This window comes from Carlito syrichta, unplaced genomic scaffold (assembly GCF_000164805.1).
Source record: "Carlito syrichta isolate Samal-C Ts95f unplaced genomic scaffold, Tarsius_syrichta-2.0.1 Scaffold135915, whole genome shotgun sequence".
NCBI lineage: Eukaryota > Metazoa > Chordata > Mammalia > Primates > Tarsiidae > Carlito > Carlito syrichta.
In genome coordinates this window covers 348140-362033 of record NW_007080011.1, presented here as the reverse complement: position 1 = coordinate 362033, position 13894 = coordinate 348140, and the positions used below count along the sequence as shown (strand labels likewise).

Here is a 13894-nt window from a genome sequence, read left to right as displayed (position 1 = left end):
TGAAATTACTAAAAGGCCAGAAGTTATTTAGAACTTCATTCAGCTCATGGAAGTAAATGAAAAATGTATTCTTATCTTTTACAGATACTTACATCTCAGAATTCAGTTTTTTATATTATATCCAGAAAAATGTCAAAACTCTATTAGGCCTATACATGCTTTTTAACTTTGGGGAAACTGAAAGAAATGCTCTTTTGGATTTTAGTCATTCAAAGTTGTATAACTAAAAATGCAAGTTCTATGTAATACCTTAACTGTATTATCAAATAGTATATCAGATATTACTTTGAGGTTATTTGTGAGCACTTCATGGAAGGTGGGTCTTATGATTGGTTAATGGCAAACAGATTGGTATGAAGGACAAGGGTTGGGTGTGGGATGTGGAGATGGGATTAAAACATGAGTTAGTAATGAGAGAAATATTGTCTACTAAATTTATAGTTTTTGCCTTAGCCTATACTCATCTCAGGGAAAGTGCTTCATGATATAAAGTTATTTAAAAGAAATTTTAAAATAGCCTCCATTAGAATATGTGCTCATTTTAGTGTAAGACCTCATTGATGTTAATCACATATTTGACATCAAGGTAGCTTTGTCTAAATTCCTGATACAAATGGAAACCTGGGTGTTTTACCTGTTCTGGTCACTGTTCTCTTTGGAATTCCTTTCGTGCTGTGTCCTACAGATTGACTACTTCAACAATCAGATCATTGTGGACCTTGTAGAGCAGCAGCACAAAGGAATCATTGCAATCCTAGATGATGCTTGCATGAATGTCGGCAAAGTCACCGATGAGATGTTCCTTGAAGCACTTAACAGTAAATTGGGCAAACATGGTCATTTTTCCAGCCGAAAGGTAATATGTTTAATGACACCTTCCTCTTCTTTTGACCTGTATGATTTTCCTCATTGTTTGACAGAGTTAAATGACTTTATATGCTGGGTTAAAAGAATGTCTACTTAAGTAAGAAAGAAGGGCCACAAACATCCATTAAATGATTTATTGCTGGGGATACATTCTGCTTTTCTGGTTTACAGTATGGCCAGACTGATAAGATCACATTATCCAGGAGAGGGAGCTCCAGACTGTCCAATTTGCTAGAAATGGGAAAAATGAACATGATTCTTTAGAAAGCATGATGTCATTTATAACCAATTGGTGCAGAGTACTTGTTCATGTGCTAGAATTTTGCTCCTGCATCTAATAATTCTAGCATGGAAAGTAGCTTTTGTCTTTGACTTTTTACTGTCATCCTCAGTTATAAAATGTGTGTGCACTGTCATGATTCTTCAGACTATGTGATTTTCTTGAAAACAGAGGAATTCCAGTTGTAATTCTAGTTACTACAAGGAAACACATTTCATTAAATGAATGGTTATGCTTTTAACTCCCTATTTTTCACAATCTAAAAATGTCGTAAACAGATCACATTTCTGTAATAATTGGTGGCAGTTGTGGTTATCAGACTTTCATGCCATGCTTTGCATGTAGTATGTTTGTCATTAGTATTGTTCAAGGAATATGTGTCAGAAAAGAAGCACATCATCATCACTGCTGAGACTTCTCTACAAGTACAGTCTTGTCTAACAGCAACCATAAGCTGAGGGGAAAACAGGCCCCCTGCTCCTTCTTGTCCATAAAGAAAGGAGACAACATTTCTGTTTTGCCACAATTCCATATAAATCTGTGACACGGCTGCCATTTTCCCAGCATGCATAAATCTGTTTTCTAACTTTGTCTCCTTTGAAATTATGTAATCAGAACAGGAAAATCCCACAATTCACTTGATAAAACCCAAATCATAAAGAAATAGATCTCTGGCTGATATTTATTTTAGGCCATTTGTTTCTAAAATATTCTCCTTTGTCTGTTACTGAGGTTTATAATCTTGCTATAAGTTGGCTTTCAGATACTACAGACTGATATGGGTTATACCACAAATACCTAACAAGTGCCTCTCATTTTCCAAGTGCAATCCAAAGTGCTAGGGACAGAGCAGTAAGCAAAGCTAGAAGCCTCCTAAACAATTTAGAGTGATGCTTCTAAAGATGGCATGATTACACAGGCAGATGTCCTATCTTTGAGGGATAGTTTCTAAATACCCTTTGTAATCACAATTTAGGTTTTGGAGCTCACCTAGCATTAGGCCTACCAGATGGTAGACAGTAGGTGTTTCAATTCAAAGTTGAATTGAATTGTTCACAGTCATACCAAATAAATATTACTTAAATCTTTGTTTAAATAAATAGATACAAGTTTTACATAAGAAATCAAATCCACCTCATTTTAATGTCTTCTACCTTGGCTGTTTTGCCTTGACCTGAATTAAATGTGTCAATCAAATATTTTGAAATATAATCTCATTCATAAGAGTAACTGTATGCCAGGCATGGTGGCTCATGCCTGTAATCTCAGCACTTTGAGAGGTTAACGTGGGAGGATCACTTGAGGCTGGGAGTTTGAGACCAGCCTGGGCAACATAGCAATACCTCATCTTTACAAAAAAATAAAAATAAATAAGTCTGATGGGGTGGTGCATGCTTGTAGTCCCAGCTACTCCAGAGGCTGAGGTGCAAGGGCTGCCTGAGGCTAGGAGGTCAAGGCTATGGTGAGTCATGACTGTGCCACTGCACTCCAGCCTAGGTGATAAAGTAAGACCCCAACTCAAAAAAAAAAAGAGAGACAGTAGCCATACCTACTACTTTTAAGTACTTGCTACCAGTGTGATAGGAAATGCTTAATAGTAACTTATCTGGGGAGAAGTTTTTTTATTTTTCTTTTAAATTGTGGGAGCTCAGGTTTCCCAACAGTCAGACCAGTAGCTCTTTCTTTTGGCATTTTCCCAGGACAAATACTGAGATGAGTGTGTTATTCTCTGGGTTTTTTGCCTAATGAAGGAAAGAAATGAAATGACCAAGCTGTCAGGATATTTTAATCACTATGAATTTTTTTGTTAAGTAATGCCGTTATCTGTACCCCACATCTTTACAATAAAATATATAAAAATAAAAAATAATGTTATCCTGTATGCTGAGCCAGGTGTCATCATCTATACTGCTTACTGATTAGATTTATTAACATATTAAATATGAGATTCTGGCTTGTAATAGTTTTTTTTTTAATTTAAGGGCTAAACTGTTTCTTATGCACTAAAATTACCATGGAGAAGCATGTAAATGATCCAGTAAAACATAAAATTATTACTTAAAATATCATTAACATAAAATGTTAAATGATAAATATATAACTACTATTACCAAAAAAGTAAAGAAAAAAATCTAAAACCTTCTGTGTCTAGACTGTTGAACTTTTTCAGTATTCAGATGTAAGACTATTCCATAGGTATAGATGTCTCTTGGGTCCTTTTCCTTTATGGGTTTTTTTGGGGGGTTTTTGTTTGTTTATATAAATACAAGGGTTTTTGTTAAAGGGGTTAATTCAAGAGAGAGCAGGAAGGAGGAATTAAACATTTTGAAGACTTTGCATATTAGATCCTTTGGTCGTTGTAGTTCATTTAACCCTCAGAACAACTCTGTAAGATATTTAAAAAGACAGAGCAAGTGGATAGTAGAACCAAGATTTGAACCTTGGTAGTCTGACTCTAATTTCCTGTAATTACTCACTTGTCAAATTAATAGACTAATTATTCGTTTAGCAATCTGCTTATCAGTAGAGAACCCACCATCATGGTTGGGATTATTTGTTATCTAATATTAAAATCTAAGTGGTTTTTGTATGTAACTGTACTCAGTGCTTTGTGGATATTTAGATGTCTGCTTAAGAGCTTATAGGATTCCAAGTGATCTTTCTTCACAAGGCAAACAGAAGTCTAGGAGACAAGGAAGGTGGTAGAAAATTGTGGAGCCCTCCAGGACCATATAAAAACTACCTTTCTTTAAATGATTCCTCGTCAGCATGAAAGAGCTGCAGAAGAGATTGATCTTCTGTGGAATGATAGGCCTGAACTGGAGTCCGAGCTTAACAGACAGAAGAGCCAGCCTACTGTGTACATAGGCGACTACAGACATTACATTTGGTTCCCTGGAACCAAATCCTTCCCAGAGTCCTTCACATACCACTTACTAATTACATGATCTTGGGTCAATTACTTAACCCCTTTGAGCCTCGTTTCCATATGTGTAAAAGAGAGATCATAATACTTACCTTAAATGTCAGTTGTGAGGATTGAATGAGATGTATGTGCCTAGCATCTAGTAAGCCTTCAGTATGGTTCTTTTTACGTGAACCTTGGAAGAGAAAGAGACTGTATCTATCACACTGGGTTGGACTGCATTAAGTTAGTAGCCAAGATTTAAGTGTCATAACAGTAGTATACTTCTCTCTCGGGAGCCCAGACTTCCTCCATCTTCTTGCTGTTCCATCCCCCAGGGACCATCCTCTGCATCCTGCTAGTGGGAGGAAGAAAGAAAGCACAGAGGGAGATCATCCACTTCTTACTAGCTTTGGCCTGGAGCAGCCACATTGTCCAGAACATGGTTACTTAGACATATTCACTTGCAAGAGTAGAAGGAAATATAGTCTAGCAATGTGAACTTCCGATGGAAAGTTCACAGTCTTTGCTATATAGGCCATATATTTAAATCAAGTCCCACACAATGTCATTCCATGATTTGTGACATTGTTATCATCATATATTAAGTTGGAATATATTTTTAGGAAAATAAAAATATCTGTTTTCAAAAATAATCTTCTTCTTGATTTTTTAGCTCTGTGCCTCAGATAAAATTCTGGAGTTTGATCGAGATTTTCGAATTCGACATTATGCAGGTGATGTAGTGTGAGTATCTTACTTTGATACCTAACATGATGACTTGCATGCAGCCTCACTTCAGAAAACATAACCAAGGAATATATAAATTTTTAAAATTTATTTATATTTTCAGTCATTTGATGTGTCAATATATTTTAATTTGGTCATTTAGAAATTGTCATATCTTCATTTATTTCTTGCTTTTCAATCATTTATTGAGCACATACTCTGTGCCTATGCACCATTCCTAGCACAGTTGGTACTCAGTAAAAATCAGTTGATAGATGAATAAATCATGAAAGTGTGTTAAAAACTAGGATAGGAAGGTTGATAAGATGGTCCTTGCCCTGAAGAAGCCAACAGTTTAGTGGAAGATACAAACAGGTACATCATAAATCATTATAATAAAGAATGGAAAGAGTAAAACCAGAGAGGCGCAAGCCATTGTGAGAGCAGTGAGAAGGAATAGTTAAATTCAGTGTGAGGAGTATAGAGTGGTCTTGATGGAGGAAGTGATATCCAACTTGAGTCCTCAAAGTAAAAGAGGGTTAGTCAGGGGAATGAATTAGAAAGAGGAGAGAGATGAGAGCGAATTCCAAGTACAAGAAGCAGTAGCCATAAAAAAGACCTGCAGGTGAGAATTACCTCTGTATTGAGAATAACAAGTGGTTGGGTAGCTACATAACAAATATTATTTGAAAAAAGTAAGATACTTGCAAGCCATATTTTTACTACAATACAGTAAAAGTAGAAACTGATAAGAAAATATAACTATTAGTATATTAGGTTCAAAGGGCTGCTATGACCAATTACCACAGATTGGAGGCTTAAAATAACAGAAACATTATTTCACAGTTCTGGAGGCCGGAAGTTCAAAATCAATTTATCAGCAGGGCCATACTCCCTCCTAGGCCCCTCTAGAGGAGAATCTGTTCCTTGCTTTTTCCTGCTTTGGTGGCTCTGAACATTCCTTGTCTTGTGGCCACATCACTTCAATCTCAGCCTCCGGGGTCACATTTACCTCCTCCTCTTTTGTGTGTCTGTGTTAAATTTTCCTCTGCCTCTATCTTGAAAGGACACTTGATATGGCATCTAAATAATAAAGGATAAATTCTTTCCTCAAGATGCTTAGTCATATCTTTTCCCATATAAGGTAGCATTCACAGATTCTGGGGAATTTTTGACGTGGATATCTTTTGTTGGGAGTGACTTTTTTATCCTACTATATTTAGTATGTTTTTACTGTCCACCAAATACTGTTCTTCATCTTATTGTTTAAAGTATTCTCTTCCCTTTTTTTTACATTTGGAATTCTTTTCATGTATCCCATTACAAGATGAAGTTAAACAAAAAAAGTAAATGGTTATCTCTATAAATGCTGAAAAGACATTTGAAGAAATTTTAATTGCTGTTTCTGATTTAAATTAAAATTCCAGAATCATAAAATAATATAACAGAAAATTATTACCTCATCTGTCAAATTAGCCATCAGTACTAGAATGGCACCATTTCCCACTTTCTCTGGTCCTGTTCCCAAGTTCCAGAATACTGAAGAGGGAGAAAGATCCAGTACCAGACAGACATCTCCCATTAAAAATCAAAGTTTCACTTACAGGGTGCTTTTATATAACTCAAAATGGCATAAATGCAGAGTTGCAGAGGCCTTAGAGATCACCTAGGCCAGCCACTTTGTTTTGCAGATGAAGAAACTTAGGCAGAATGAATAAAATCTTTACCTAAGGTCACACAGCAAGTTTGTGGAATCAATAACTAGGTTTCCAGACTCCCAGTTCAGAACTCCAATTGATCCCTTTGAGGGATATTTAATGCCTCAGACTTCCTCTTTTCTCCTTAAGCCCTTCAGTTCTTTTTTGGATTTTTACTGAGTATCTTCTGTGTGCTTAATACTTTATGAGGTATGGTCCCTGCCCACAAAAAGCTTTCCATGTAAGATATATGCATACATATATGGTTGTGTATTCATTTATACACACATGTCTATACACACACATACACATACATACATGTATGCAATAAAAGATCATCTTTAAAAATTGCCATATGAGTAATAGCAAGTGCTGTCGGAATACAGAATAAGGAAATACTTACAGCTGTGTGTGATTAAACCCTGGAAGGCCAATGCTGATTTTTGGAGGCTAGGAATTATTTTTAAAGGAAGAAGTGGGAAGGATGATTTTAAAAAATATTCAGGAAATAGCAGCTAGGTCCATTTGATTGGAGTGTTTCATTTTTATAGCACAGAGAAGTATCTCAAAAAGTAGCTTGAGATCAAATCACAATGAGTCCTGAAAGCCAGAGTCCTTCAAGCTCCAAAGTATGAGTTGTATGAGTTAGACAATAAATTAAGAAAAGGTCAGGTGACGTCAAGGGTTCAGTCAAAAGTGACTTGAAGACAAGGGAATAATTTTGGACTTGGTGACCTTAAAGTGCTCATGGGCAGCACAGCCTGAAGGAACTTTCTTGCAGAATTAAATATGTAAGGCAAGGACTCAGGGTTAGAGATCTGGGAATTGCCTACATTGATAGGATTGTCAAGGAAGAAAGCATAGACAGAGCTGTAAGGCCCTGCTGCATCTAGAGTTAACTGCTTAACTTCCTAGCCTCTCTCTTAATCACCCAAAGCCCCTGATTACTTTTATGCTCCCAACAATGAATTTGCTCCTCCTGAAGTCCAGGCCAGTCACTGAAGCAGTACAGCTTCCATTCCCACTCTTCTCTCCAACTGCAATCTTAGCTGGCCTTTCAAGGCCTCACTCATCTCCCTTCCTCCAGCCATGAGTACTGGCCTCCCCATTCTCTCTCCAGAACTCCATGCATGTGCCTGCTTTCATTCCTCTATTCAATGTTTCCCTGTGTGATCTATCTGCCTTTTTCTCCTCTGCTTATCCAATTCTTACCATCCTTTGCAGTTCTCGGATTCTTTTATCCTACCCTGAACATTGAGTGAACCTTAGGCAAGTCACTTGACCTCCATATGGAAGAGACTGTTAGTTCCTGTATGTTGCTGTTTTACTTTTATATTAGGAATGCTGGATGATAAATGCCCATATCTTTTTAAAAGCCATCTCCTTGAGGTAAGCATAAACTAGTAGAAAATGATGATCTTAGTCACAATGATAGTACTGATATTTGCCCTCCTTTTGAAGAATAGAAGCAAAGTCCCTTCTATTTAGTAGGTAAATTGGATATCCTTTAACACAGAACAAGACGGACAATATCAGCTTTTTAGATGTTCAGTTACATAATTAACAGAGGAAAGGCTTGTAAACTCCTAGAAAAGTTTAAATGTGGCTCTTGCTTGGGGAATAATGCATGTTTTCTGTGTTTTTCCCTATTAGCTATTCTGTCATTGGTTTTATTGACAAAAATAAGGACACTTTATTTCAGGATTTCAAGCGCCTTATGTATAACAGGTAAGATTGAAATTATATTAATTAACTTCATATTAAGCTCTTTGACATGTATAGTATATAATATTTATGCACATGATTATTTTTATGTGACAATTTTAAGAGTTTCTGGTAGACTTTTTAGTTCTGCTTTATCATACTTAATGAATGAAATAGTATATGACTTTGTGATTATAAAATCTGTAAACTTATGACAGGGCCTGCTACTGATATAATTTGCTTTCATTTCCCTTGGGTTGCCTTGATGTCTTGTTCACCTTCTGGCACCCTCTATCAGTGTACTCAGCAGTTCCCAGGCCAGACCAATGGTGATGGAAGAAGTGTCAGGTGACCTCTGGCCCAGCTGGAAGCTTTGCACACTCAGATTCCCACTGTAGTGTGTTTCCCCCGAATTGAGACCACTCTGATATCACAGTGGCATCTCATGTTGGTGAGCACTGATTGTGACTGAGCAGATAGAATCTTCTTACAAACCAACAAAATGTGAAAAAGTTGTGGCAAAATAAACCAGGCAAGTTTAATCCCAGTATGGATACTTTGGCAAGAAGACTCATGAAGAAGAAAGAGGATTCTTGGACAGCTTCTTATAGGTCGGAGAACTGTATTCACTATTCATTAAGTCTACTTAGTTGGTCAGTAGCTTATCAAAATGTGTTGAGTACCTTTGAGCCACACGTTCTTCTATGATCTGGGATACAACTATGAAAAAAATATAGACAAGGTCCCTGCCTCCAGGGAGCTTATACTGTAGTGGAGGTGATAGTTAATAAGCAAGGAAACAATTTTCAGATAATGACAAGTATTGTGCAGAGAAATAAAACAAGTAAGAGATTGGAGGGTCCAACTGAGAAAGGCAGGGTAGGTGCTATAGATAGTAGGGTAGTCAGAAAAGGCCTCCTACTAAAAGTGATATTTTAGCAAAGTCCTGAATGAAGTGAAGAGGGGAGCCATGCTGGTAGCTGGAGGAAAAGCATTCCAAGCAGAAAGAGTAGCTAATACCAAGGCCCTAAGGCAGGAATGAACGTTAGTATATTGTTAGCAGGAAGGACAACAGAAAGGCCTGTGTGGCTAAACACAGAGGAGGGATGGAGAGAGTCGTAGGGAATAACCTTAGAGAGGTAGGCAGGGCCTGCATTATAAAGAGTCTGTGAGCCCAGGTAAGGACAGAGTATGAAGGAAAGCCATTGGAATTTGTGATGCAATATGATGTATATTTTAAAGAGATCACTGGTGCTACTGTGTAAGATGCATACTGTATAGGGCAAGAGTGGAAATAGAGACCAGTTAGGAACCTAGTTTAGTTATCCAGGCTGAAACTTGGGCGATAGTGACAGAGATGCCATTTTTCACGTGTCAGATTGGGTGGTATTTTAAAAGTAGAGTCAACAAGAATTGCTGATGAATAGGACACGTGATGTGAGGGAAAGACAGAAATCAAAGATGATGCCTGAGCCTGATGCAGGAAGACAAGAGTAAGCTAAACAATTTGGTTGTGGGCATTCAAGAGGTTTGTCTCAGATACGTTATGTCTGAGGTGCATATGGATACCCAGTTGAAGATGCCCAACACACAACTACTTGGATGCATCTGGGTCATGGGAAAGATGAGGCAAGAGATACAAATTCAGGATCATCAGTATACTGATTGTATTTAAAACCATAGACTGGATTAGTGTATAAGTCAAGCAAGGAAGGAGGAAGTAGCAAAGGAAGCTGAGAGCATGCCAGTGAGTGAGGAAGAAAATCAAGAATCTGGTGTCACAAGAGGCCAAACCAAGAAAAAATACTTTAAAAAGATAAAAATTTTAAACTATTTCAAATCTTGTCAAAAGCATAAGTGAGGTGAAGACCAAGACTGACCATTGGATTTGCTAATTTCAAGGTCAGTGGGACTCTTGACAACACTGGTTTCCCTGGAGCACTGGAGACAAATGTTTAATTGATGTGGGCTCAAAAGAATACAGGAAATGAGAATGTAGAGGCACTGTGTTTAAATAGCTCTTTCAAGATGTTTTGCTATTGAATTGTTCACTGTGTGGATGCTTTCACTTTTATGTTTTCTGCCATGGCATTGAGGATCATTTTCCTACTGGTGGTTTGTCCCCATTTTTAACCATAACAAAAATGATTTTGTTTGATGTATATAAGGTAAGAACCATGTTCACCATTTGAGGATCCTAGGTAGTAATAATAAGAATGTCACTTTAAAGAAGTTTAAAGAATTTTTTAGATGTGCTATTGTTTTGAAAAATCTCAACTTGTGGTGCAGTATCAGTTATTGTATTTCCAGCATAATTTTCTGGCTGGAATCATTCTTCCAATTAGGCCTTGTGAGTTCAATCTATAGTCCAGCTATAATTCAACAGGATTGATTAGCAGTTTTTATTCAGCTTATTTGAATGTAACATTTGAATTGCTCTTTCTGTGCTTCCCAGTTCAAATCCTGTGCTGAAGAATATGTGGCCTGAAGGCAAACTGAGTATTACAGAGGTGACCAAGCGACCTCTGACTGCTGCTACCTTGTTTAAGAATTCTATGATTGCTTTAGTAGACAACCTTGCATCAAAGGTAATGATTTTCTTTTCTAAACATCTATTTTAACTCATAGATTTCCTCTTGGCATATGTTATAGAGAATGTATGTATGATTTGTTTTTTAGGTAATCATACGTAATCAAATTAAAGAATAGGTATATATTTAAAGTGAATGCTATAAATAGAATTTCTGTCCCTGCTTTTTTTTTTTTTTTTTTTTTTTTTTTTTAATGCCTGGATATAACAGTTGTTTGTGTTCCAGATGAATACTTTTCTTAAATTTGGGCTTTTTATCCTACTGTCATGGTCAAGGAGAAAAATCTTAGATTTAAAAAATAGATAAGAGGCCGAACTCGGTTCAGCCTGTAATCCCAGCACTTTGGGAGGCTGAAGCGAGTGGATTGCCTGAGCCCATGGGTTCAAGACCAGTCCAGGCAACTTGGTGAGACCTCGTCTTTACAATAAATAAAAAATTAGCCGGGTGTGGTAGCATGCTCCTGTAGTTCCAGAGGCTTGGAAGGCTGAGGCAGAAGGATCACCAGAGCCCAGCAGGTCGACGCTGTGGTGACCGAGTGTGCCGCTACCCTCTAGCGTGGGTGAAAGAGTGAGACTCCAACTCAAAAATTAAAATTAAAATTAAAAAATAGTGGCTCAGCCTGTAATCCCACACTTTGGGAGGCTGAGGTGAGTGGATTGCCTGAGCCCGCGGGTTCGAGACCCTCCTGGGCAACTTGGTGAGACCTCATCTCTACAATAAATCAAAAAAATTAACCGGCCGTGGTAGCATGCGCCTGTAGTTCCGGCTACTTGGAAGGCTGAGGTGGAAGGATCGCCGGAGCCCAGCAGGTCGAGGCTGCAGTGGCCGGGAGCAGCCACGGCACTCCAGTCTGGGCGACAGAGTGAGACTCCAACTCAAAAAAAAAAAAAAATATATATATATATATATATATATAGATAGATAGATAGATAGATAAGAGATAGCATGCCTGACAAAATGAACTTCAACCCTGTGCTAAAGACAGAGCCTGACCTGAATAAATAAACAAAATCTGGCATTAAATTTTAAAATGTACTATCCATATATTGTGTTTGAATACAAAGTGACCAGAGAGTTCTAAGAGGAAGTTTAGTATGCAAGTATTATCCTTAGGCTATTTTAAATAGGTGACTATAGGCCGGGCTCAGTGGCTCAGCCTGTAATCCCGCACTTTGGGAGGCCGAAGTGAATGAACTGCCTGAGCCCGAGGGTTCGAGACCTGCCTGGGCAACTTGGTGAGCCCTCATCTCTATAATAAATCAAAAAATTAGCCAGGCGTGGCAGCGCGCACCTGTAGTTTCAGCTACTTGGAAGTCTGAGGCGGAAGGATCGCGGGAGCCCAGCAGGTCGAGGCTGTGGTGGCCGGGAGCGGCCATTGCACTCCAGTCTGAGTGACAGAGTGAGACTCCAACTCAAAAAAAAAAAAAAAAGTTGACTATAAAGATACATTATTGGCAGTTATTTCTGCTTTTTATTATTCCTTCGAGGGCTAATACTATTTGATAGTATTAGATAACTTTAGTCTGTTTTTTTCCTTAAGGAACAGATTTCTTCTCTTAACTGCTGCTGTTGACAAGTTTGATAAATTAGGCAGCGTTCTTAGCCTCGTTATTTTTAGTTTCTTCATTTTTATCTTTTTCTTGTGGTGCTTTTCCTATGTGGCTTCTTCTTCATTATCTTTTTTTTTTTAATTAACTTCCTCTCTAAGAATTTAAATCTGTACTGTTTCTGGTTACTTCACTATGGATAAATTAGGCAAATGCCATAGGAACACATCTGTTCAGTAGCTTTCTCTTCTTTTTCATCAGGATTCTTTGGGCTCAAGTGACAGCAAATAAGCACAATTTGTTGGCTTGTATAAACAAACCTCCAGAAGGGAGGGACACTGGCACCAAAAACTAGAATACCATTAGGACTCTACTCTTGTGTCTCAGCATCTCTCTGAATGTCAGCTACAGCCTGCTTCATCCAGCAAGGAAAAAGTGAACCTGGAAGAAAGGCATGTGACATAAGAAACAGTTAAACACTGAATTTCATTAAATATTTTTACTTATTTAATTAACTAGATTTACTTAGCTAGAAAAAGGAGTGTTCTTTTGTATTCTAAAATTGATAATTAAATGTGCCTTTTAAAGAAATAAAAATTTCAAAATCTTTTATAATTTCTGTACTGGGAATTCCATTCAGCTTCTAATAAGAGACCCAAAAATTAGTGGCTTAAATAAGAGACATGTTTATTTCTCTCTTCTGTAAATGAAGTACAGAAGAAAGCATCCCAGGACTGATAGAGCAACTCCAGGGTTATTAAAGACCCAGGTTCCTTCTGCCTTTGCTCTACCATCCTGAGTGCTTGTCATCCATCCTTCTAATCCAAGATAGCAGGTGGAACTCCTCCCTTTTAAAGAGATTTCCTGGAAGTTTCACATAGGACTTCAGCTACATCCCATTTGCTGCGTGTAATTGCCAGGGAAGCTGAGAAGTACATTTTCATTCTGTTCAGCACGCCCAGCTAGTCATAAGAATTCTGTTTCAAATTAGGAAAAAGATACTGGACATAAGGTAGATAATAGATAACTAGCCAAGCAGTCTCTGCTAACAGCTTCCCAATCTGGGTGTGTGTAGAGGTGAGGGAAGGAGAGAGAGAGTAGAGATATAAATAGCTTATCATAAGTTCAATAGAAGGCAAGAAGTGGGGAGGCCAGAGTGGGGAGTTCAGAAGAACAGAAGCAAACAAAACATGTTACATTTAGAAAATACAAATCATATGGTAAAAAGAAAATCTAAATAGTATGAACCATAAATGTAAATAGACTAAACAGACTAGATAGAGGGAAAATCCAACTGAATGCTGCTTACAAGAGACACATCTACATTTGTCATGCAGAAAGCGCAAATTAAAGACATTGATAAGGATATGTCAAGCCAACCCCATCACCAAGAATGGTTAAAAACAATCTTAATATGAAAAAATATAGAATTTAAGAAAGCAGATATTAATATGGATAAAGAAACCAGTAATAACAAAATAAAAATACCCAAGACAAGGAAACCACTTTGAACTAGATACCTAACAACATAGCCATGCTTATTATGAACTCTTTTTTTTTTTTTTTTTTTTTTT

At 37.5% G+C, this 13894-nt stretch overlaps 1 protein-coding gene across 1 annotated transcript in view; it reads left to right on the top strand.

Annotated features, from left to right (window-relative positions):
- The first annotated feature begins 613 nt into the window (after positions 1 to 613).
- Positions 614 to 13894, top strand: part of LOC103251068 (unconventional myosin-Id) — a 230727-nt gene continuing 217446 nt past the window's right edge. The window contains exons 1-4 of the mRNA XM_008049680.2: positions 614 to 856; positions 4729 to 4799; positions 8132 to 8206; positions 10638 to 10770. Of these exons, the coding sequence (XP_008047871.1) occupies positions 614 to 856; positions 4729 to 4799; positions 8132 to 8206; positions 10638 to 10770 (522 nt within the window). The remainder of the gene's footprint in view (positions 857 to 4728; positions 4800 to 8131; positions 8207 to 10637; positions 10771 to 13894) is intronic.